This window comes from Bos javanicus, chromosome 17, assembly GCF_032452875.1.
Source record: "Bos javanicus breed banteng chromosome 17, ARS-OSU_banteng_1.0, whole genome shotgun sequence".
Taxonomy (NCBI): domain Eukaryota; kingdom Metazoa; phylum Chordata; class Mammalia; order Artiodactyla; family Bovidae; genus Bos; species Bos javanicus.
Genome location: NC_083884.1, coordinates 20,048,125 through 20,072,735, shown reverse-complemented (window position 1 = coordinate 20,072,735; position 24,611 = coordinate 20,048,125). Strand labels below are relative to the sequence as shown.

Below are 24,611 nucleotides of genomic sequence, written 5' to 3'. Positions count from 1 at the left end.
CAGGCTACCACTGCCCTGAACCTCCCATCCCAGCTTGAGGCTCTGAACTGCCACTGCCAGGGCCTTGCTACCACTGCCCTGTGCCCAGTTCCCCAGAGTCTCAACACAGAGCTCTAACCAACAACTACTGGGGCTGTACCACTCTATCCTGTGAGTGTTCTGCATGGTGGGGAGGGGTGCGGGCAGACTGGAGACTTCAACCTACCACTCCAAGGCTGTACCACTACTGCATTCTGCCTTCTGAGCCCAAGCCACCAGTGCACCTTGTCACCCCAGGGCCCTTGTCACCGCCATATTCCCTCCCCTCATCACAAGTCGCAGCAGAGAGCCTGTGAAACCCAAGGACCAGTTCCACAGGCTACGCACACATGTCGACACCCTACACACCTGTGCCATGCCCACCGCAACTGTGCCTATGCTCCAGGACCCTGGCACTGTAGTAGTTCCACGAGTGCCTGGTCCTATGACCCCTAGCTCTGAGAGTCAGCACATCAGACCAGGCACCAAGAGGGGTCTCCTCAACTAGACCTCTCCCATAGGCAAAGAGCAACCTCAGACTCTGAAGATACTAATAGCCCCATCTGCTGCCTGTCCTCTGTAGCCTTAGGCATAAAAGACCCCCTATTCTGGCCAAGGTCAGCCAGTGGAGTAGCATGGAGTCTGAATCACTGTGCCTCCTCGGGAACCAAAGACACTGCATCTCACCCAGCAAGTGCTCTCATAGCTACCTCCGGGGGAAAGGCTTTCCCTACTGAAGCCAGTCTGAAAAGGCCAGAAGAGATGACTTCACCTCAAAGGCATAAACATCAGCACAAACCCATCAAAAATATGAAGGAAATACGACACCACCAAAATAATGCAATACTACTCCAGTAACTGACCCCAAGTAAATGGAGGTCTGTGACCAAACTGAAAAAAAAAAAAAAACTGAAAATAATGATTTGAAAGAAGCCAAGTGATATACGAGAGAATACAGACAAGTGAATGAACTCAGGAATAGTACATGAAGAGAATGAGGAATTTAACAAATAGAAATCATTTAAAAAATCAAGAAATTCTGGAGAATAAAATACATGAAATGAAAAATGTGATAGCTTCAACAGGTAGGCTCAAAAGAATCTGTAGGCTTCAAGACAGATATCTTGGTGTTATCTAGTCAGAGGAGAATAAAGAAATCAAAATAAAAAAGAAGCAAGCCTATATCAACTGTGGAACATGATCTAAAGAAAGAATATCCATATTTTGGGAATCCCAGAAGAAGAGAAGGAGAAAGATACAAAAAATTTATTTAAAAATATAATGGGGAAAACTTTCAAATCTGGGGAGAGATATGGCCATAGTATTGGTATGAGAAGTTCAAAGATTCCCAAACAGATTCAACCCAAAGAGATCTTTATTGGATGCATTGTAGTGAAACTCTCAAAAATCAAGGACACAAAGAAAATCTTGAAAGCAGCAAGACAAGAAAGAATCATCACATATGAAGGAATCTTGATATGACTATCAGCAAATTTATCAGCAGAAATCTTACAGAGATTGGGATTGGGATCCCAGGACAGAATGGGATTATATATCCAAAATACTCAGAGGAAAAAAAAAAAAAAACTACCACCAAGAATACTTTACCCAGAAAAGCAATCATGAAGAAATGAAGGAGAGATAAAGACTTTCCCAGACCAACAAAAGCTGAGGGAATTTGTAGCCATCAGACATTCCCTATAAGAAATCCTATTAGGAGTTCTTTAAGCTGAAACAAAAATACACAAATCAATAACATGAAAATATATGAAAATATGAAGAAGAGGGAACACTTCCAAACATTTTATGAAGCCAGCATTGCCATGATGGGCTTCCCTGATGGCTCAGTGGTAAAGAATCTGTCTGCAATGTAAGAGATGCAGGTTTGAACCCTGGGTCAGGGAAGATCCCTTGGAAGAGAAAATGACAGCTCATTCCAGCATTCTTTCTGAAGAATTCCATGTTCGGAAGAGCCTGGATAGCTACAGTCCAAAGGATTGCAAAGAGACACTATGCAAAGAGAGTGACTGAGAACAATTACCCTGAAACTAAGTACAGACAAAGACCCCGAAGAAAAGAACATTACAGACAAATATTTCTGGTGAATACAGATGTAAAACTTCTCAACAAAATATTAGCAATCCAAATTCAACAACACATTAAATGGATCATTCACCAAGATCAAGGGGGATTTATCTCTGGAATGTAAGGATGCATTCAATATAGTAATGAAAGTTCTAGCCAGAGCAATTCGGAGAAGGCAATGGCAACCCAGTGCTCTTGCCTGGAAAATCCCATGGATGGAGGAGCCTGGTAGGCTGCAGTTCATGGGTCGCTAGGAGTCGGACACAGCTGAGCAACTTCACTTTCACTGTTCACTTTCATGCATTGGAGACGGAAATGGCAACCCACTCCAGTATTCTTGCCTGGAGAATCCCAAGGACGGGGGAGCCTGGTGGGCTGCCGTCTATGGGGTCGCAGAGTCGAACACGACTGAAGCAACTTAGCAGCAGAAGCAGCCAGAGCAATTAGGCAGAAAAAAAAAAAAAATAATAAAAGGCGTCCATGTCAAAAACGAAGAAGTAAAATAATCTCTGTTCACAGACAACATGATCTTATATATAGGAAACCCCAAAGACCAGTAAAAAGCTGTTGGAACTAATAAATGAATTGCAGTAAAATTGCTGGATATAATACCAACACATAGAAATCAGTTGCATTTCTATACATTAACAATGAATTATCTGAAAGAGAAATTAGAAAGCAATCTCACTGACAACAGTATCAAAAATTAAAACAACTAGGAATAGATAAAACCAAGGAGGTGAGAGATCTGTACACTAAAAACTACAAGACAAATGAAAGAAATTGAAGAAGACAAACCAATGGAAAGATACCCTGTGTTTCTAGGTTGAGAGGAGGTCATACTGGGGAAATGTCCACATAACCCCAAGTGATCTAAAGATTCAATGCAATCCCAATCACAATTCCACTGATATTTTTCACAGAAGAAAAAAAAAACTATCCTAAAATTTGCTTAGAACCACAAAGTAATCCTAAAAGATCAGGAGAGAGCTGAACACATTACAATACTTGATTATATATCAAGCTATATTATAAATAGAGCAATCAAAAGAGTATGGTGTTGTCATAAAAACAGGCCTACAGATCAGTGGAACTGAATGAAGAGTCCATACATAAACTCCCATGTATACAGCCAACTAATTTTTGACAAGAAGGCCAAGAGAACGGACAGTTTCTTCAATAAAATGTATTTGGGAAAACTATATATATATACACCAAAAAAATAAATGAATAAGTAATATAAAACTTAACTTATACCTAATACCACTCACAAAGATTGACTTAACATAGATCCAAGATTTAAACCTAAGATCTGAAAACATAAAATTCCTAGAAGAAAACATAGGGAAAAAGATCCTTGATATTGGTCTAGGCAATGATTTCTTGGATAAGTTACCAGAAACACAGGCAACAAAAACTTGTTGATTGTCCAGGAAAGCTGCAGGCCAGTGGCCTCCAACTGCATCCCTACACATATAAGGTCTTTGGCTTTCGGGATAAATCAGTCCCACAATATTTCTCTAAATAAAGTTGAGCTACTGAGTCTGCATTTGATATTCTTAGTTATGTAAAGCCAAACAGCAATTGTAGGATTTTTAGCTTTGCCTTTCATGTTCAGTAATTGTTTTTGAAATCAGATGAAACAACTTCTGACCCTGCAAATCTGATTTACCCAATCATGCCTGGTACAAGCACAGGAGCTACAGCCAAATGTGAATAAGCCTACTGAAGTATTGGCACAAAACCAAGCTTTCCCAGAAATCATAATAAGAATAACAGTATTTACATTTTTTTGAAAAGCCTTCAAAACCCTTTCACAGGCCTGGCTACATTTCACCCTTACAGTGAAGATGGTTTGACCTCCTGAGAAATGTAGACAAGCTTAAACTCATTGAAAAGCTTGCCTGCAGGTTTCACGAGGAGTCTGTCAAATGCATGCAGCAGCTTTCAGTGAAATACCATAAACAAACTATCACGACACACTGTATGCAGACTATGCTCTCAGGACTCTGATTTTGCAAAATCACTGTCCACCACAACGGACTACAGTCACTCTGCTGGTGCTGCCCAGTGTGATCCTCTATAACTCAAGATTCTGTTTAAATACAGCTGTCCTCCACATCATGCCCGGAGCCAGAAGCATCAGCTTCCAGTCATCCCATTCAGTCTCAGCTGGGATGAGGTTTGACTGATAAAGAGAGGCAGCCAAGTAAAAGGGCTGCGGGGAAGCCTGGCTGGGCTTTGCTGGCTCTAGCTAGCTCCATGAATTTCACTACATCGGTGGGGTATCTGCTCCTTTTTCCTTGGGTGAGAAGCTCGTGCCTCTGTAAATAAATAAATAAAGACCCAGAAGAATTAAACACTCCGTCACAGATGGCGGAAAAAAGCTCTCTGCACATCCGACTGTTCCCTTAAGAGCACGTTTTTTTCTTCTCATCCCAGGAACGCTGTCAAATGAAACGTGGTTCAATACTGGCATCCTGTGGCCACAGAAATTCATCAAGTCTCTGAAACTCAGCTCCTCCGGGTCTGCAGTTCCCTGGTTATCTGAACTCAGCAGTCTACCTCCCTGTTTTCTGAATGTTGTTCTGGCGACCTCTTTTTTTTTTTTTTTTTTAATGGAAGCATCCTCGGTAAGATGGGTTTTGATAAACTATCATTTCACAGGGCTAATCTGTTCATGTATATTTGGGTGAAAATATGGTATCAAGGCTAAAGAATGTTCCCCAACAGAACAATCTGATGTTAAATCTGTACACAGGGCACCAAGCAGAGGCTCTCTGGCCTCTGAGTTCACACTGAGTTTCTCTCGCCCCAAACAGAAACAGTCGGGAGAGGAGGTGAGACAGTGGTTCAGACTCTGCTGTGTTGTCTGTGTGTGTGATTTGTTTTGGCCAAAGGCTAGGAAAATACTTGCTACAGCCGCAATAAATATTATGAACTTTCTTTATTTTACTACAAGAATGCTGCCTAAGAGGAAAATCAAACAAAATTACGGAGGATTGTTGCTTTTTGCAGACTCACTTTCAAGGCAGCTATAAAGATAAAGGGTTACAATGATCGCAGTTTAGAGGCAGATTTGCCACGCTCCCTGGTAAGACTCAGTGGCGTTGTTGAGAACCAAATAACCATTATGGGACTACTACTACTACTGCTACTTTCACAAATGGCTAACACTACATTTAGAGTCCTTGGAGATGTTCAAAACGCTATTTGAGACAGAAAAATAACAGAAAACTTCAAAATTACATGAGCACGGAAAAACATCAAAGGAGCAAGCAGGAAAATCAGTAGTTAATATGCACCAGCAAAGAAATGAAAGAAAATATGCACATGTTAGCAGAAGGAAAGCTTTGTTAGCGTTGGCTGACTACAAACAGGAGGGACAAAATGTTTATTCAATAGGGGAAGTAAAAGGAACTCCTTCTCTCATGTAATCTCTCTCATTGTTCAACTCTAAGGCAACCTGCTCTTCCTAAAATTCTCAAGGTTTTCCATGTGTTCAGGGATTTTAATTGTCTTTAGCTAGTTATTCTGCAATGGACAAAGACCTCCCAGTGGTAAATACTCATCTACTCTGAAAATTAATAATGAGCAATCCTAATGGTAAATATTGTGTAACAAGACTTGGATTTTTTTTTTTTTCAGAAAAAGCTCTATATTTACTGCCTACAGCAGAGAAAACTTTACCAAAGCTATTCTACAGAAAACTAGTGTGATCTGACAAGAAACAAGGATTAAATACACCGCTAGGCAAACAGTGTTGCCCTGTTAGCATTGAAGAACCTAACTTTTACAGTAACACTTCTTTGGGGAAGAATGTTGCTAGCTAGGAAACAAAATGCAGGTATAAATAGTAGTATGATATCAAATACCAAGCTAATAAAAGGCAGTAGCTTAAGTCTATGTTAAAGGACTAGCTTCTAAATGAGTTTGTACAGCACAGTAGAGATGCAAAATGTACATAAAGTTGTTTGTTTTTTTATATTTAGTAACACTGACATTATTTATTAATAATTTTACCAGAACTCTCCCTGAACTTTTCACTAGACTTTAAAAAATTAATGATGGTAAAGTAAGTAAATTAAAATGAAAGAGAAGAACAAAAGAGGATTTCTAAACTCACCAGCAAGAACACATTTGCTCCTCTGGATATATTTTTACTTCTTTCTCTCTTCCCCCAGGCACGCAGTATAAAAAGAGCATGAATTTGAAGTCCAGAAGCTATGGCTTCAAATCCCAGCTTAATAACATGGAAACATATACACTGCTGCTGCTGCTGCTGAGTCACTTCAGTCGTGTCCGACTCTGTGCGATCCCATAGATGGCAGCCCACCAGGATGCCCTGTCCCTAAGATTCTCCAGGCAAGAACACTGGAGTGGGTTGCCATTTCCTTCTCCAATGCATGGAAGTGAAAAGCGAAAGTGAAGTCGCTTAGTCATGTCCAACCCTCAGCGACTCCATGGACTGTGGCCTTCCAGGCTCCTCCATCCATGGGATTTTCCAGGCAAGAGTACTGGAGTGGGGTGCCACTGCCTTCTCCAAACATATACACTACCATATGTAAGATAAATAGCCAGAAAGAATTTGCTGTGTGATTCAGAGAACTCAAACTAGGACTCTGTAACAACCTAGAGGGGTGGGAAGAGATGAGAGGTGGAAGGGAGGTTCAAGAGGAAGAGGACATGTATGTACCTAATATACATGACTGATTCCTGTTGGTGTATGGCAGAAACCAATACAATATTGTAAAGCAATTATCCTTCAGTCAAAAAGAAATAAATTAAAAAAAAAAATGCTACATCTTCCTGCATTCTGGTTGTCCTATCTGGGTATAGAAATCAACAAATTCACACATGGATCTTGTGGAGGAATGAAAGAGATGATGATATAAGAGAGAATCTCCCAGCCCCTGACAGAGGGTTAGGCTTTTGATGGCTTTTGGCAGAGGCTATTCCTAAGTCCTCTTCCTACCTACTGATTTACTGTATTTTCTCCTCCCTCAACACACCTGGTCACCAAGCTCTGTTGATTTTTCATCTTTAATATCTTTCATTTTCCTCTGGACCCTGCCAACATCACCTTATTCAGACTTTTCTCAGTTCAGTCAGGATTACTGTGATAACCACTAATCACTACTCTTGAGAATGTCTTCAGCCTCATGCTCTCTATTCCATCCTCATTGTCCCTATCATCAGGATGACTTTTGTAAAGTACAAATCTGCCCAAGTTGGAATTCTAGGTCTTCTACTTAATATCTTCATGACTTGGAACAAGTTATATGGATTCTTCCATACTATAACTCAAAATCTATAAAATATGGATAAATTTTTCTAGCTCAGAAAGTTGGTATAAGGATTAAATATGGTAATATATATATATATGTTAACACAAAAAATCACTCAATAATTGTCAACTGCTCTTCTTTTCTTGATCATTCTTGCTGTTCCTGTGATTCTCCACGATTCACGAGCTGGGCAGTGTTATAATAAAAGAAACCATGATACTTGAGAACTTTTCAGACTCTACCTGACCCCCCACCAAATCTCACACCACTCATTAAGTAGTGTGTTATCATATAGAATCAATAAACTGCATTCAGCCCAGGATAAAAACAATTAGGTAAGTGAGGGATTCAGTAGAACAATTAGGTTGTTTATAGTACTGCTGATAAAAATTCTATGCAAAAACTGGTTCTCCTAAGAAGTGATTAAAGAAAATCAAACTAAATACCTTCAAAGGATTCAGTGACTCTACCCTAAATATCCTTCCTGCCTTTTCTAGAATGCATTAATATATTCAAACTAGCAGTTTCCCAAGTGGTATTTTCAGACTTTAAGGTGTGTATCATATATGTACACAGAGATGGGCTTTCTACAACACAGTCTCTCAAAGGTCCTAAAACTGCTTAAAAGTCTTACCTGACATTCTTCGGAACCACTTGGGTTTCTTGTCCCATATAATAAAGAGATAGTAGGCAGGAATCCCAGTCAGAGTGATGATGAAGCCAATCCCTGTACTAAATGGGTCTGAGTAAAGGGAAAGGGCAACCATGAAGAGACACGTGAAGGAAAACAAAGCTGGGATGAACAGCGGCACCTGGAACATAGCAAAAAAGAAAACCACTTCAAACGTGGCTTGAGAGACAGAAGGTAGATTCAAGTTGAGCATTGCAGTCATGTGATCAGGTGATACACTTTGATCATGCAACCAGGTGACAGGCACCATCCTACTTACCTTTCTATGAAAATCTCTTGACTAGGGCACAGAGCAGGTACTGATTTAAAAACACTCTTTTAAATTAAAAATAAATCTTTGGGTAGAACAAAATCTAAGGATAAATAAGTGTGTTTCATTAGAGATGCTCTGTTTGAATTATTTTACTAGTTAAGTACCATTATGATTTACGTTTCTGATTGTAAAAGATTGCTTCTTTGATAATTATGATTAGAATCCACTTTAATGTAGAGCCAAGAGCACAGGCTGCTTGTTACATGTTAAAGCCTTTCAGTGCATATTGATTTTCTGTTGGAGATTCACAATACGAACTGACAGGGATAACATAGGCCAACTCCTATTCAACCACTAATAAAGATGTCACCGGCATTAGGTAATGAATATAATTAGAAACAAATTCTGACAACATGATGGACAACAGTATCTGTGTTATTTCTTAAAAGCAAATACATAGTGAGTTCAAATCAAACCATGAACATTCAAGGCTGAAGGAGATGAGAAGCATATTCATCAGCCTTCCCAAAAGGAAATGCTTCGTTATGGTAAATGGACATTCTATTAAGTGGTAAATTCAGACATCTTCACTTTTGTATGTATTTTACATCTTTATTACTTCTGGAGTGCATGATGCGGAAAAGGGGCAATGTAACAAGTCATAACATTCAAGAATACTCAAAATGCCTTTTTTGAAAAGCAGCATCCTTTTTGGGGGCTTCCCTAGTAGTGCTAGTGGTAAATAATCAGCCTGCCAATGCAGGAGATGCAAGAGAAGCAGTTTTGATCCTTGGTTTGGAAGACCCTCTGGAGAAGGAAATGGCATCCCACTCCAGTATTCTTGCCTGGAAAATCCCATGGACAGAGGAGCCTGGCCGGCTACAGTCCATGGGATCACAAAGAGTCAGACATGATTTAGTTATTAAATGACAATAATTCCTTTTCAGAGTATTAATTAGTGATGATTCCATATGTATCTGCCTCACTCTTTCTCCGCATGATTGTCCACAACTATTCAGCATAAAAGAGTAGTCTATACTTTGAATGTATCAGATTAGGCACATTAATGAAAAATCAATGTAACGACCATTTAATGTTAATACTCCTTTTCAAAAGTGCGACATACAAAGCTCAGTACATCACAAACAAACTAATCAACAATTTTTCCAAACTAAAATAAATCCCATATGAAGGCATTACCTGCACGAGTTAAACGTTTTATTTTAGAGGATTCTGCCCTCTGCCCAAGCTCCTCATCATCAAGTTATGACAGAGAGAGGACCAGATATTAGGAGGAAGATTTATGTAAACCCATGAAGATTGCTGAGGTTACCTTGAAAGGACGATGCATATCTGGGCGTTTGTATCGAAGATAAATCAGCCCAGCAACTGCCAGCCCAATAAAAAGCCACCTGGCAAAACTGAGGAAATTCAGAAGACTGTAGAGGTCTCCAGAGAAGAGCATTATCATTGTCAAAGGGTGCTGGGGGAAGGAAGAGAAAAATCACACTCAGTGAGTTAAAAGGGAACAAACATGATAACAAGCAATAACATCACTACACAATATTATTGTATTTTCCAAATGACTATTTCTACTGATTAACTAGCATCATGATTAAAATCTATACTCCACTACCCTCCTAGCTATATCTTACTCTTTACTCCTACATACACACATACATTGATGTGTTATTTTTCATTGTTTTTCATTAAGAGAATGTGTTTTCCAAGAGTAAAACACAGGACACTCAATAACTCAAAATTTAAAGATCCAGAGGGCAGCGATGGTTAATAACTAACAATAAAAATTAGAAGCGCATCCAATACAAACATTTACAGAAAGCTCTGTGAATGGTGTCTGGTGAGCTCCTGGCTGTGCACACACAGGAGAGACAGCCACGGGGTGACTGTGTGGTCTCCTGAATGCAAAACATGACCTTTCTTCCCCCCACACTTCCTTTCCCCATGTGCCTGCCACGTATGACCCTCAAGACCACAGAAAAGAATGAAGTGCAGAGATCAGCATAGCAAGTCTCTCCAGCTGCACATACCAAGGACGGCATGACTGATAGCAGAAGCTTAAAGGGAAAAAAACCCTCTTCACAGAATAAATACATTCTGTTCCCAAAGTGACGTAAACATCCAGATGCCACACAGAGAGTAAACATACTTGACAAAGAAATTTCAAGGAGACATTTTGAAACAAATGAAATTCATGGAGAGAAAAAAAAAAAAAGGTGTATCAATGCATTCTATGGTGGTCCTGACAGCAGATTCCACCGGAGACAAAATAGTAAATAAAAAGGAATATAACATTGCCAATGAGGATTTGCGGACTTGCACACCTTCCACAGTCTTCTGTATCCCACATTTTGCAAATACTTTTCTCTGCTTAAAGAATCCTACAGCTCAAGTTTAAATTGTGGTGCTTTTATTTTTTTCCCTTTAGGCTGCCCTCAAAAGTCTCACTTTTAAGCATAAAATCACTGCAGTGTCTAGGATTTCATTGACTTTTTCTATAAATTTGTATGCATTTCATCATATGGGGCCTCTGATGAGACATCTGGATATTTGGGGACTGTAGCTTTTAGCTCCACTTTCAATAGAATTGGGACTTTTTACTCTATACCATTTTCTGCAGAGGCTCTAAGTCATTGACAAAAGCCCAGGTAATCATTTCCCTTCCATTTCACAAATGTTTACAAAGGTGAAAGAGAAGTGATTTGGTTATTGCTCCAAAGCATCAAAAGTGCATCAGAACTGATAAAGAATTTGCCTACAATGCAGGAGACCCCAGTTCCATTCCTGGGTGAGGAAGATCCCCTGGAGAAGGGATAGGCTACCCACTCCAGTGTTCTTGAACTTCTCTGATGGCTCAGATGGTAAAGAATCCGCCTACAATGTGGGAGACCTGGGTTCAATCCCTGGGTTGGGAAGATCCCCTGGAGAAGGTCATGGAACCCACTCCTGTATTCTTGCCTGGAGAATCCCCATGAACAGAGGAGCCTGGAGGGCTACAGTCCATGGGGTCGCAAAGAGTTGGACACAACTGAGCGACTAAGCACAGCACAGCATACTGGATAAAGGGAAGCAGTGGAAAGCATCCTGCCTCTCTAACTCCACCATGATACAAAGAGAGCCAATTTAGAGATGAATGAGAACAGAAAGAAATTCTCCTTACTACCCTGTCCTTTGAGGCTATATCTAGATACACATGTTAATATGCATTACCAAAACAATAACAGCTGGCAGAGGAGTGTGCTTCCGGATGTGAATCATGGAGAGGATTTCTGGAAGGTGACCCTCCCGGGATGCAACATAGAATAACCTGATGGGAGAAAAATGTATAATTGATCATTTCCAAGGGGGAAAATCCAGAAAGCTAAGAGAAAACTTGCACCTTCTTTGCACCAAATGGTGATTACTTAGGTTTTGCTTTTTAAAGTAGAGTACATTATGAGAAATCAAATTTTGAATTTTATAAATATCTGCCAAAATATGATTCCTTGAGGAGAAACAATAGCAACATCCGATTCAGTACAGCTCTGCCCCCATATACATAAGCTGGTGGGGAATTTAGTTCTAGATTCCTATTATTACCTGTGTGCTGTCAATCCAACACAACATACACACATACACCAAACATTCATATTTATCTGACTGGGTTTTCATATTAAATCAAAAAGGATTTCTAGATGAAACAGAACAAAAGGGATTGCAGATGGTGGGATGATGATTTCTTGTGTCTATGACTTTACTTTTTTTTCTTGTCACCTTTTCTTTAGAGAAACCAAAGATTTTATTACTAGAAATAAAAAGCTGTTGTTATAGACATACATCCAAAAAAAAAAAAAAAAACCCTTGATGCCTGGCTTCAGAGTAGGCTATGAGCAGACAAGCAGTGCCCTCTAATGGACAGAGAAGGACGTGCTGAGGAAGATTTCAATCTCACCTGTCCCTTTAAAAGCAACAAGTTTGGAGGCACTGTTTCTTTTCTTCTTAAACTTATCCTTATCACATCCCATCTCAAAAACAGAAATGCTTTTCTAGAAATGCTTGAACTACTCACCTGGAGACAGCAAACACACCACCATTCATGGAGCCAAAGCAGGAGAGGGCAACAAAGATCGGAACTGCTAATGAGAAATTTCCCAGGAGCCGCTCAGAAAAGGTCTAGTGAACGGCAGAAGGGAGCAAATTAATGCTTTGCCAGAAAGTAGAATAAAATGAAACAGTTTAGGCCAAACTCGCTCCATGACTCTCTGTTCACCTGGTGACACGTGTGTGTTTTACAATCCTTCTTTTGGGTTAGGGTCAGACTAACCTCTTAGGATAATAATCCAAGGCAGGTAGCCTTGCTTGCTACAAAACTGTGGACAACGGTCTAAACAAGCATCTTTCCTCTACCTTCAAAAAGCAGTGATCCATTTATCAAATCTATCAACTATGATATCTATTGTCTCTGACTCTGGGAAGTAAAAAAAAAAAAAAGCTCAATTTAGAATTTCTCCTTTTGGAGACAGAAATCCTTCTGTATGATACCTTCTCTTTAGTCTGGAAAGCCACATGTTTATAGTGAAGTACAAAGGAAGACTGAGAAGTGCTGCAGATACTTATTTCATATACCAATCCTAGTGTTATGACTTAGAAGTGTGATGAAAAATAAGTGATGACTTAATATGTGTATCATGGATAAGAACAGTTCTGAAAATCTTCTGCCCCGGAAAAATCACATCAGCTGCATCTCTGTTTATCAAGTCAATCCCACCCTCTCAGGTATCTGCCAATTCCTTCTGTAGTTTCTTATTAAAAGCTTAGAATACCAATACAAGTCTGAGGGAATCAAGTCACAGAAAATATAAAAGAGAAGCGAAGTTTATGACATTCCCTTTTATTCTATGGCATGTGCAAGACTGCAGATTTTCATGAAGGATATATTTAAAAAAAAGAAAAAGATGTAGGATTCTTTACTTGTCCTTGAGCAGCTGGCGCTATGTAATTAATGGACCACATTACGCTCGGAGACTAAGTGCTGCCCTTTGTCTAGTAAGACGAGATGACGACCTGACATCAGAAAGCTCTGTGCATTTGGTTGTCTGGTAGAAGTTACAGCAGTGGGCTAAGTCTTCTTTAATACAGTGAACTCGTACATAGGTTCACGAAATGGGATAATTTGTTCCCTGTGGATGTTCCCTGCGGATGATTATTATGAGGTAATAGTGACTATTTTAAAAGGAACCGACATCTAGTGGTGGAAAGTTCTTTTTTTCCACCCTTCATTGTTACAAGGTCATGAATGAGCGCTCTCTTACTAGCTAAGTTTTTATACCAAAAAGTCTGTGCCACAGAAGAACAGTCCCCTAACATGACCTCTGGAAGCAAAAGATGGTCTTGAAGTCAAATAAATTTTGGAAAATGCTGTGAAATTATAAGTATCCACTTCTTTAGGAGTTAAAATACACATTAGCTTCTGTGATATTCTGAGAAGTACAATAAAAATGACATCTGTTTAACTTTGAATAACTCTATTTCCCCAAATTAATAATATCCTAGGAGCTAGTATTCAAAAGGATATATATACTAGGAAAAAAAAAACAAATGCATATGGTCTATTTGGAAATTCTAAAGTGATACTTTGGGGAAAAGATTTTAAGTTAGCATTTAAAAAGTGTCTAAACAGGAAAGAATACAGAATAAATTGCAATTTGCATATCCCCAAAATGAATTCATTTAAATTCAGTAACTGCCCACCTGTACTTAAAGACACATTGGAAGAATAATGCCTTCTATTCAATGTGTATGTGGAAATGTGTTTTCAAGCTGGTATATGTGGACATATTTTACATGAAATTAATAATACAGAAATTGTATAGGATTGTAGTTGTATCAATGGCTACAGCTGTAGCTATAGCTTTAGTTTAGTTAAATGGAATACGCTAAGGTATGTCCTAAATTTTTAAAATATTCATTATCATTCAGTTCAAAAAAATTACTAAATTACCAAAACACTTTCCACTGGAGGGAATTACTCTAAAACTGCATCAATTCATTAGCCTGAATTCAAACCGGCATTAGCCCCACTTAGACTTACCACCGCCACTGCATTTGAAAGCATCAGTTCCTCGGCACTAATGGTTGTGAAGTAGGCCACGTTTGTTAGCACGTAGCCAACAGTGACAATGGCCATGGATATACATATCGCAAGGGGGATGGTTCTGAAATGCACAAAGGAATTGCTTATTAGTCATCTTTTGTTAGTCATTTCTCTGAGACCAAAGAAAATAACAGGCTCGTTCAAAGCAAAAAATAAAACAGTATGGATAATTACAGGCTCTGTTGGGTATGTATAAACACTTCATCTGGGTGAAGTACCACATAGTCCTTTGTAATTTAATAAGGGCCATGAGGGGAGATACTACATTTGTCTTGCCTACTGCTCTGCCCCAGAACATATGGGTCTGTCCCATTCTTTTACTCCATAGATCTTAGAGCAGTGTTTCCCACACTTGAGCGTGCATCACCTGGACGGTCTGTTGGAACACAGATTGCTGAGCCCACCTCAAGAAGTTCTGATTCAGGAGGATTTGCATCTGTATAACCTCCCTGGGTGATTCTGATGCTGCTGGCCAGGGTACCACACTTTGAGATCCACTGGCCTTTCAAATGCCTTTCAAATACTAATTCACTTGGCTTGACAACCTTTCGAAAACTAGTTTCCAAAAAGGTATTTTGCATTCAGTGTTTTCCCCTTCAGTAATTCTCCTTGCCATCAAATAAGTGTACAGTATTGGAAGCACGGGAACAGGATGTATCTACCTTTCTAAATGATGGCAATAATAATTTTGTACATAACACAAAAAGCCTAAAAGTGCTTCCAATAATGGCTTTGCACTGCCCTGCTGTGAGTTCAAAGGAAGCTCAAGATCATGAGTATCTATTAAAGCCATAGCACAGATAATCCCATGAAATTAGAGGTGACATGCTGTGAAGTACATATGACCGGACAGCACTGACACCACGCAGCATCATGAAGTATCCGGCACAAATGCAATGTTATGTCTTCATTTAATGCACTTGGAAAGTCAGGAAGTTACTGACCCTAATAATTTGATTCCATGTTACCGATACACATTACTTGCTTAACATAATCACCTCTTCAGACTCTTTCCGGTTCAAGCAACTTAAACCTTCAGCTCCCTGCACAAAGGCTGATGGGGTTTTTTTTAGCCATAGAACTTATCAGCCCTCATGGAACCTTAACCCTGCTGGATGCCACTAATGAAGACCTCCATATAATTTCTTCCAAGATGAAAATACAGTTCTGAAAACAGGAAAGAAAAAAGGCACAGCCTGCCTCACTCCCCAAGCTGGGTGTGTTGAGCACACGAAGTCCCAGCTCATTACACTGAATTCTCTATCCCCTGTTGAGAACAGGCAAACCCAGCCAGTCAGCAACTGCCATTCATTACGGCGCTTGGAGCCTGGCACTTCCACTGATCCCCAAAGCCTTAAGCCTCGATGGGGAAACACACTGACCTCTAAAATCCTGGCATCCTAACAGGAAAGGAGCAGATGTTCCACTTCCCCAGCGTGAAGAGGGTCCTATGGAATTTGCTGTTCACACCATAACACTCATTGCTTGTTGTGATTGATAAATGCTAAGTGTAAGCAAAGGAAATCACTGGGCCAATACAAAACAGAGGGGTAAATGGCACAGGGCAAATTAAAGATGAATCCTGTTTCTTTGGGTACTTCCCTGGCGGCACTAGTGGTAAAGAACCTGCCTTCCAATACAGGAGATATAAGAGGTATGGGTTTGATCCTAGGGTGGGGAAGATCCCCTGGAGGAGGGCACTCCAGTAATCTTGCCTGGAGAATCCCATGTAAGAGGATCCTGGCAGGCTACAGTCCATGGGGTCGCCAAGAGTTGGACACAACTGAAGTGACTTAGCACACAAGGATGCCTGTTTCTTTGAAAGACAGGTGGCAGATCAATGCAAAGGCGGAAGCAGCTGAGCAAGAAGGTGAACAGGCAGCTTTTCAATCACTCACTGTATTTCTTTAAATTTGAATCCCTAAGCTTCTATAACATCCCAAATAGGGTTCTGAGTTCTTTCTGTGGAGGAGGGAAGCAGAGAGGGAGAGACTTTCTAGAGATTCCTCGCAAGAGAATTAAGAAATGCGAAGGCTCTACTAATTAAAAGTGAAGTGATTTATTGTTCAGTGCAGTGAAGTCACCTAACCCGTCCAGGACAGGTAGTACTGTCAATCACGTGATGCTGCCACAGAGCAGAGAGGAGTGAGTCTGAAATTTGATGGTGGCTCTCCCAGCAGAGAACCTAGCCTCCCAAGGCAACCTCCCTGTTTCCTGCCCAGAGATTATGGTCTTTCTGAGGGGGGATTTCTAAACTGACTCCAGCAGAAGGGATCTTAAAGAAAATTGAAGTTTCCAGGTTAGTTTCCCTTTCTTTTTTTCCTTTCTCAACTTGTCAATAACAAAAACAACAGCAGCAACTCTGCTCTGTACCCTCTACTTTACATATTTGTCTCATTTTATCCTTGGAAAATTCTGTTATTTAGGAGCATCATCACCATTTTATATATGAGTAAATGAAGTCTTAGTTTAAAGAACTGTTCAGGATACACAGCTGATAAGTAGAACTTCAGAATTCAGCCACAGATCTAGCCTATCTTGAAGTCAAAGCACTTAAAACCACTAAAGAAAACTCTCTCTCATGGATGTGGGTCTTCAAACTCAATTTTCAGAGAAATCATAACTATTGAATATGTATAATGTTCATTGGAAAGCTCTTATCATGGCTGTATTCTTCATGTATTCACTGAAAATGCAGTTTCATGTAGTATGAAGGAAGGGAAAAGACTTATTCCAGGATTTTTGTAAATTATGAAACATTATAGTTCTTAAGAGCTATACTTCAGTGTTTCTGTCTTATGTGAACTATAATGTCAAGGAAATGTTTTCAAAAATCTCAATATTTAGGAAATACTGGTTCCTCCTTAATTTAAAAACAACAAAAGCTCACTGAATAAACTTCCCTAGACAACTCTTACAGAAAAGGAGGAAAAGTAAGCATACACATCAGATAATTTTAAATAGATTATTAACAGTTTTACTATCAGCCAAAAACACTGTATAGATACCAGAGTGGGGGGGGGGGGAATCAAAGGAGTTTAAACTATAGGATAAAAGAGGAAAAGGGTCTAAACTTGCAGCAATTCACAATAAGCCCAGTAATTCCTCTTGAGGTAAAATTAAGCCATGGGAATTGGAGAGGATGAGGCCAGATAGCCACTAGCTTCTGTCCTTAAGGTTCCATTTCACTTTCACAAAGGGAAGGAGAGGAGGTTGTGGCTGCCTTGGCATAAACAGCGATCATTTACCAAGAACAGTTCATTTGTTCAGAAGGGCTTGGCACCATGTGCGTAACTCCTGGATTTCAAGCAGCAAAGCCTAAGAGCCACTGGGTGAGCTGATAAAAGCTCTTAGGCCATGCAGAAGCAATCTTTCTGGAGGCTTTAGATGCAGAGGGCAGATAAGCACAGTTAGTACCCAAGATTAAGGCAAATGGCATATGATAACAAAAGGAATCAAGGGAACTGGTAGGCCACTGATATTTCAAAGCCCCTGTGTTACTGTGGGGTATGCATCAATTGTAAATGCAACAAAAGCATTGTCTTTAAGCTGAATAAAAATGATTTGCACCTATGACTTATACTCTCTCAAATGTTTGTGCATTTTTTTAATGATTAACAATATACTAATTATTAGAAAGATAGTATTGGGAAAAGAGACTTAATCCTTAAGAGCTTTTTTGTCATATCTATCTATATACCTGGCTTCCCAGGTATGGCAGTGATAAAGAATCTGCCTGCCAATGCAGGAGACAGGGGTTTGATCCCTGGATCAGGAAGATCCCCTGAGGAGGATATGGCAACCCACTCCAGTATTCTTGCCTGGAGATTCCTATGGACTAGGAGCCTGGTGGGCTGCAGTCCAAGGGGTTGCAAAGAGTCAGACAAGACTTAGAAACTAAATAACAACAATAAACAACAAACTATATACACAGGTCGACAGACAGATGGATATAGTCTTTTCAATTATGTATTAATGGGAAGAATTAAGTGAGAATCTGATATTTTTATTAATTGAAAATAGTCTCCAATTAAAAGGTCTTGGATAGTCTTTTGTTGTAGGCTTATTTTAAATTGGCATCTGTAACTGGTCTATGTAACACATGGATAAATGTTTATTTTAAAAGAAATTATTAAATGGAGGTCTCTGGAACATCTGCTTAGAAGCACTCTCATTCTAGGGGTAGGCTTCCTCAGAAATTTAAATAATCCCAATAGGAATGGCAGGTAGATTATATTTGCATAATCTACAAAGTGCTGGCAAATACATTTTATCTCCAAATACACACATGGCATATCATATCCTTTGTGAAATAAAATAGAATATGAACAAATGACACAATCCAAAACTCACTGAAACAGGAGGCAATTTTCAAACAATTTTCCCTTGTTTGTATTTTCAAACAAGGGAATCAAGGCTCAGAGAGGTTACACGACTTGACAGGCCAAGGTCACAAAAGTAGTAAGCGTGAGAGCTGGATCTTGAACCTAGATCTTCCAATGCCAAGTTCCACATTCATGGAGTTTATCTCATCCAGGATAACATGTCTGCTTTGTGCTTACCTGAACTCTAGGTACAAAGTTCCTAGGATTTTTACATGCTGACAAACATATACTCTATTTATAATACAAAGATCAGAAGGCTGATATCTTCTAATGTTACCATGTGACACATTTTAAGCCAAGTATATTTTACTATGCATTTAATCATCACAAATGATGCAGCATGGGATGCATTTTTAATACACTTTGCATCTATATGATTGAGCATCAAAAATGATCATTGTTTCCAGCTTCATATTGGCTAAAAAGACTCCTGCCACGAAAACAGAATTAACAAACCTAGCTTGATTCTTCAGAGCTGAGGAATCTGAAGGTCACAAAGATTTCTGATATTCAGACATCTGAGTAATTCTGTAATCACTTGAATTTCTGGATATTTCTAAAGCTGTTTTATAAATGGCATAAAATCTTCTGAGATTTATGTGAATGAAAGTAAGTTTCATACGTTCCTCTGTGGATATACCCACTGGGGACCACAAAACTCCTTGGTCCCCAGGCATCTAAAATTGTCTTTGAGCCATGGAACTGGGCATGATGACAGTTGCTAAAACCTACTCTTGTGTATACTGGAAACTTCTAAGAGAAGTGCTTGATTCTTCACATTTTTTTTAATTTAAAAATCATTAATATTTTAATGCAAGTATTTGGCATTCAGGAGGAAGCAGGGAGGGGAAAAAAGAGAAATTAAGAAGGGCAAGAACATTAGCATAAGCAAAATAGATAACCAGTGGGAAGCTGGGGCTTCCCCAGTGGCTTGGTGGGTAAAGAATCAATCTGCAATGCAGGCAACACAGGAGACACAGATTCTATCCCTGGGTGGAGAAGATCCTCCAGAGAAGGAAATGGCAACCCACTTCAGTATTCATGTCTGGAAAACCCCATGGAGAGAGGAGCCTGGCTACAATCCATGGAGTTACAGAGTCGGACAGGACTGAGCAGCTAAGTACTTTCCACTTAGTGGGAAGCTAAGTGTTGCTACATAACACAGGGAGCTCAACCTGGTGCTGATGCTCTGTAACAGCCTGGAGGGTGGGGTGGGGTTGGGGGATGGAAGGGAAATTCAAGAGGGAAGGGACATATGCATGCTTAGAGCTGATTCACGTTGTTGTATGGCAGACACCAACACAGCATTGTAAACTAATTATCCTCCAATTAAAAATTTTAAAAATTAAAATTAAAAAAATGGGCATGAAAACAGCAAACTTCTTAATATGAGATACAAATAAAAAGGAAAATGGGATTTTTCACAGAATTTTAAAATTTTTAGTAAACTTTCTATATAACTGAAAAAAAGCCATGACTGATGTCAACACAAAATATTTAATATTATAAATACTTTTTTGCTTCTGAGTACTTTAGAATCATACATATTTCCCATTTTCTTTATAAGGACCCTGAGGAGACCTTGAAAACCTTTCTCTAGATCTGACCCAGAAGTGACTCAAGCATGTCTTACTAATCCCTTTTTGATCCACCAATTTAATTTTGAAGAATTATTCAGTTTATTTTATTACCACTACTGTTAATTTTATCTCACTCCAAATATGTTACAAACCAAAAGATAAATAATAGTATATATCAAAGGAAATCTATATTTTTTCATTCATGTGATTCTTCTTTCATACATTTTTACATAATTTCCCTGTTTCTTGCTCATCTCAAACTCTCCAGAGATGCCCTCTAGAATGGAAATGTAATATCTGGCTAGGTGATTTCTGATGTTTCCAGCAGGGACTGTATTACAAAGAAGAGTTCTTGGATTGTTTTCCAGACTTGAAACAGTTAGATTACAGATGACTGGACTCTGATGAATTGCTTTATATGTTTTCAGTGATTTTGTCTCATTGTTATTTAGTGCTATCATATCTCTAGTTATACACCGCGAGTGGGAACTGGACTGTTAATAACACTACAAGAGAACTGCACTTGAGGAGACAGTTGGGAAGAAGGTGAGGGTTGTCACTGAAAGGAGAAAATGGAGCAAGAGGAAGAATACATTCAATAAAGCTATTTAGAAACATTCTTAGAGGTCCACGGTTCACATTCTAACTTAATGACAATTTCTGGGCCAAGGCTGAACACAGTGATGTGACAAGCAGATTGTCACATAAAGGTACACAGTGATCCCACTGACTTCAAGCATTAAACACCTGCCCTCTGCTTCTTAACTGCACTCTGGCAAAGTTACGGGTATTTTCACTGAGACGCTGTAAATTTCATTACCACTAATGTCTAATCTAAATCTCACCATTTTCCATTGTCCACAGATGAAGAACTCCATAAACAAAAAGAAGATAGAGAAACCTGTAGGGAGATGTAAGAAATGAACAGAAACAGATTAAAAGACTGCAGGCTCAAGGAGGCTCAAGGAACAATGTACACAGATACATGAGAGAGAGAAAAGTGCAGCAAAACCGCTCAGAAAAATGAACTAAAGTAGAAACTTATAATTCAGAAACAGGGTAATAAGCAATCAGAAGCATTAGTATAAGCATTTTCAGCCCTAACAACACTTGATTTTTTATCCCACTATTAGAATAAATTCATGCCTAAATAAAATTATTCAGCAAAATGTAAATAGCTTGAGAGTAAATTTTCATTTGCTTGAATTTCATATGCACAAAAAATTTGCATTGTCTGCATCTCATTTTTTCTTATTTTCTCAAGATTTAGAGTGTGTCTTCCAGATGTATACAGTTATCCATATTTATCATGGATGAATGTAGAGATATTAGTAGGCAAGTTTGAGTGCACAAAAATAGAAACAAAATTGGTTTTTGATAAAATGTTAGCAAGTAAATAAATCAGAAGATAAAATATTTTAATAACAATAAATTACATTTCACACTAATGTTCAATCCTTATTTTTGTTATATTGTTTTTACACTATACTTTTTAAAATGTTATATTTTCCTTGGGATTTTGTGTAAAGTACTCTAAGGTGATACAAACCATTTTTTCAAAATAAGCAAGTTCCTGAGATTCAGATGCATAAAGTGAAAGTGAGAATTGCTTGGTCGTGTCCAACTCCAGGCCAGAATACTGGAGTGGGTGGCCTTTCCCTTCTCCAGGGGATCTTCCCAACCCAGGGATCAAACCCATGTCTCCTGCATTGCAGGCAGATTCTTTATCAGCTGAGCAACAAGGGAAGCCCAAGAATACTGGAGTGCATAGCTATCCCCTCTCCTGTGGATCTTCCCAACCCAGCAATCGAACTAGGATCTCCTGCAATGTGGGCGGATTTTTTACCAACTGAGCTATCAGGGAAGGCCTCAGATACATATGGCTGAGTAAATGAACTACTCGTCACAATTCTGTGTTCTTCTTTCCAAAGTATTCCTGCGAAGCAGCTATCTAGATGGACATTTCCCAGACTCTCCAGTATCTAGGTGGGAGTGTGGCTCATTCATCCATGTCGACTGATGTGGCAATTGCAGACAAGGTGGTTAAGAGTGGGTTGCCTTGTTCACCCCTGCACTCCACCCCTACTTCCCTAGTTGCAGAGGATCTACACAGAGGCAAAACCACAATGCGGAAGAAGGAATCTGGGCCACAGAACCAATACGTGGAATAAAATCCACCCGCAGCCAGGGACACCAACAGTGGACTGTTACATGATTTAAAAATTAAATCACGTGTATACCTGTGGCGGATTCATGTTGATATATGGCAAAACCAATACAATATTGTAAAGTTAAAAAATAAAATTAAAAAAAAATTTTAAACTTTCGATTGTTAAGAGCCACTGAAAATCTGTGGCTCATTTGTTAAAGCAGCTAGCATTACCCTAACTAATAAGAAAATGAAGGACTTCATTTTATCAAGACTTTTTGTGGATCTCAGTGAATTAATTTATATGAGACAAAATGGGTCCTCATTAATTTTTATCATGTCTTTTGTTTTGTAAGAGACTAGTATATGACATAAAGTCTTTAAAATGATGTCCCACATGAGAATAAATTAAAAATAAATAAAATAAAATAAATTAAATTAAAAACATTTGAAAAAGTTAGAATAGTGAAAATTCTATTATTCTTCCAAATTCTAAGAAACAGAGCAAACATAGACCCCATTGTTCACTCTTTTGAAATATAATATCCCCTGCACTTCAATGTATAATTGAAATCAATCAGTATAAGTGAGATCAATGTATAATTGCCTTTTTTTGACCAAGGACACATAATAAGATAATGCAATGTTTAATAAATATACTCTTAGGCTAAGAACAAGGTGATGTAAAATAAATATATCCACTTTGGCATAGTAAGTGGGAATTAAGAGTCAAAATTCCCTCAGGCCATTAACATGAGTCTCAGAAGGAACTGATAACACTTCTCCTACTATAAACCCATAAATCAAATCCAACAGAGGAGCCTGGAGGGCTACAGTTCATAGAATCTCATAGTGTCTGCTGCTGCTGCTGCTAAGTCGCGTCAGTTGTGTCCGACTCTGTGCAACCCCATAGACAGCAGCCCACCAGGCTCCTCCGTTTCTGGGACTTTCCAGGCAAGAGCACTGGAGTGGGTTGCCATTTCCTTCCCCAAGGCATGAAAGTGAAAAGTGAAAGTGAAGTTGCTCAGTCCTGTCCGACTCTTTGAAACACCACTGACTGTAGCACACCAGGCTCCTCCGTCCATGGGATTCTCCAGGCAAGAGTACTGCAGTGGGTTGCCACTGCCTTCTCCCCTCATAGTGTCGGGTCCTACTAAAGCAACTTAACATACATACGTGCATAGATATAATAACTAATAGGTAAGTAGGTGAACCTATTCTCACTCACTTCAACCAGATCAGTCCTCTTTTACTTGTTTTATGTATTGATACACAACTGAAGTGATCCAGTGCTTTTGAATAGTTTTAACATCATTCCTCCAGATGCTACAAGTCAAATCATGTCTTTAGATAATTTTTGGACTCAATACTGGCTTCCTATTAAAGGTACATGAATTGGGTTCATAAATTGCCTATCTATGAATGATTGCATATATGGATATATTTGATCCTAAAAGTTAAAATAATTTTTCACTGCCACAAATCCTACATATAGGTAATTAAGGGAAAAATTCTTAGCAGGAAAGGTATAAAGTTGATAGGGGAGCTAATAGTTATGTCTTGACTTTAATCAAAATGGTAAATTCACAAGGCCAGGCTCCAGAGAACATGACACAGCAGCTTAATGGAGCTACAGAGAACGGCGAAGATGAGAAGAAAAAGAGCTGATAGGTTAAGCACCTTGCCAGTTAAGAGAGATAATATGTCATTATCAAGAAAGTGATGATGAAGACTCCTGTGTGGAACAGTTGACAGTTCCCTGCAAAGGTCACAAAGGCCCCCAGAATGGCAGAACTTCCTGCAAGCTCCTCTCTGCTCTCCTTGGGCTTTCCCGTTACCAAGACTTGTATACCCAGTAGAAATGGATATCGTCATCTTTTATCTTTCAGCTCAAAAGTTAAACCTTTTGAAAAATAAGCTTTTGTGCTTTATCTTGTATTTGCTAATGCCTTTTCTTAGATTGCAAGGATTCACAGGCAAGCTCTCTCCTTAGGGATACACTGTATTA

At 39.1% G+C, this 24,611-nt stretch overlaps 1 protein-coding gene across 1 annotated transcript in view; it reads right to left on the bottom strand.

The window, feature by feature from the left end:
- SLC7A11 (solute carrier family 7 member 11) overlaps positions 1-24,611 on the bottom strand; it is an 87,312-nt gene that overhangs the window by 9,199 nt on the left and 53,502 nt on the right. Inside the window, exons 7-11 of the mRNA XM_061384179.1 lie at positions 14,427-14,550; positions 12,405-12,508; positions 11,567-11,663; positions 9,669-9,818; positions 8,026-8,203 (exon numbers count right to left, since the gene is read on the bottom strand). Of these exons, the coding sequence (XP_061240163.1) occupies positions 8,026-8,203; positions 9,669-9,818; positions 11,567-11,663; positions 12,405-12,508; positions 14,427-14,550 (653 nt within the window). The remainder of the gene's footprint in view (positions 1-8,025; positions 8,204-9,668; positions 9,819-11,566; positions 11,664-12,404; positions 12,509-14,426; positions 14,551-24,611) is intronic.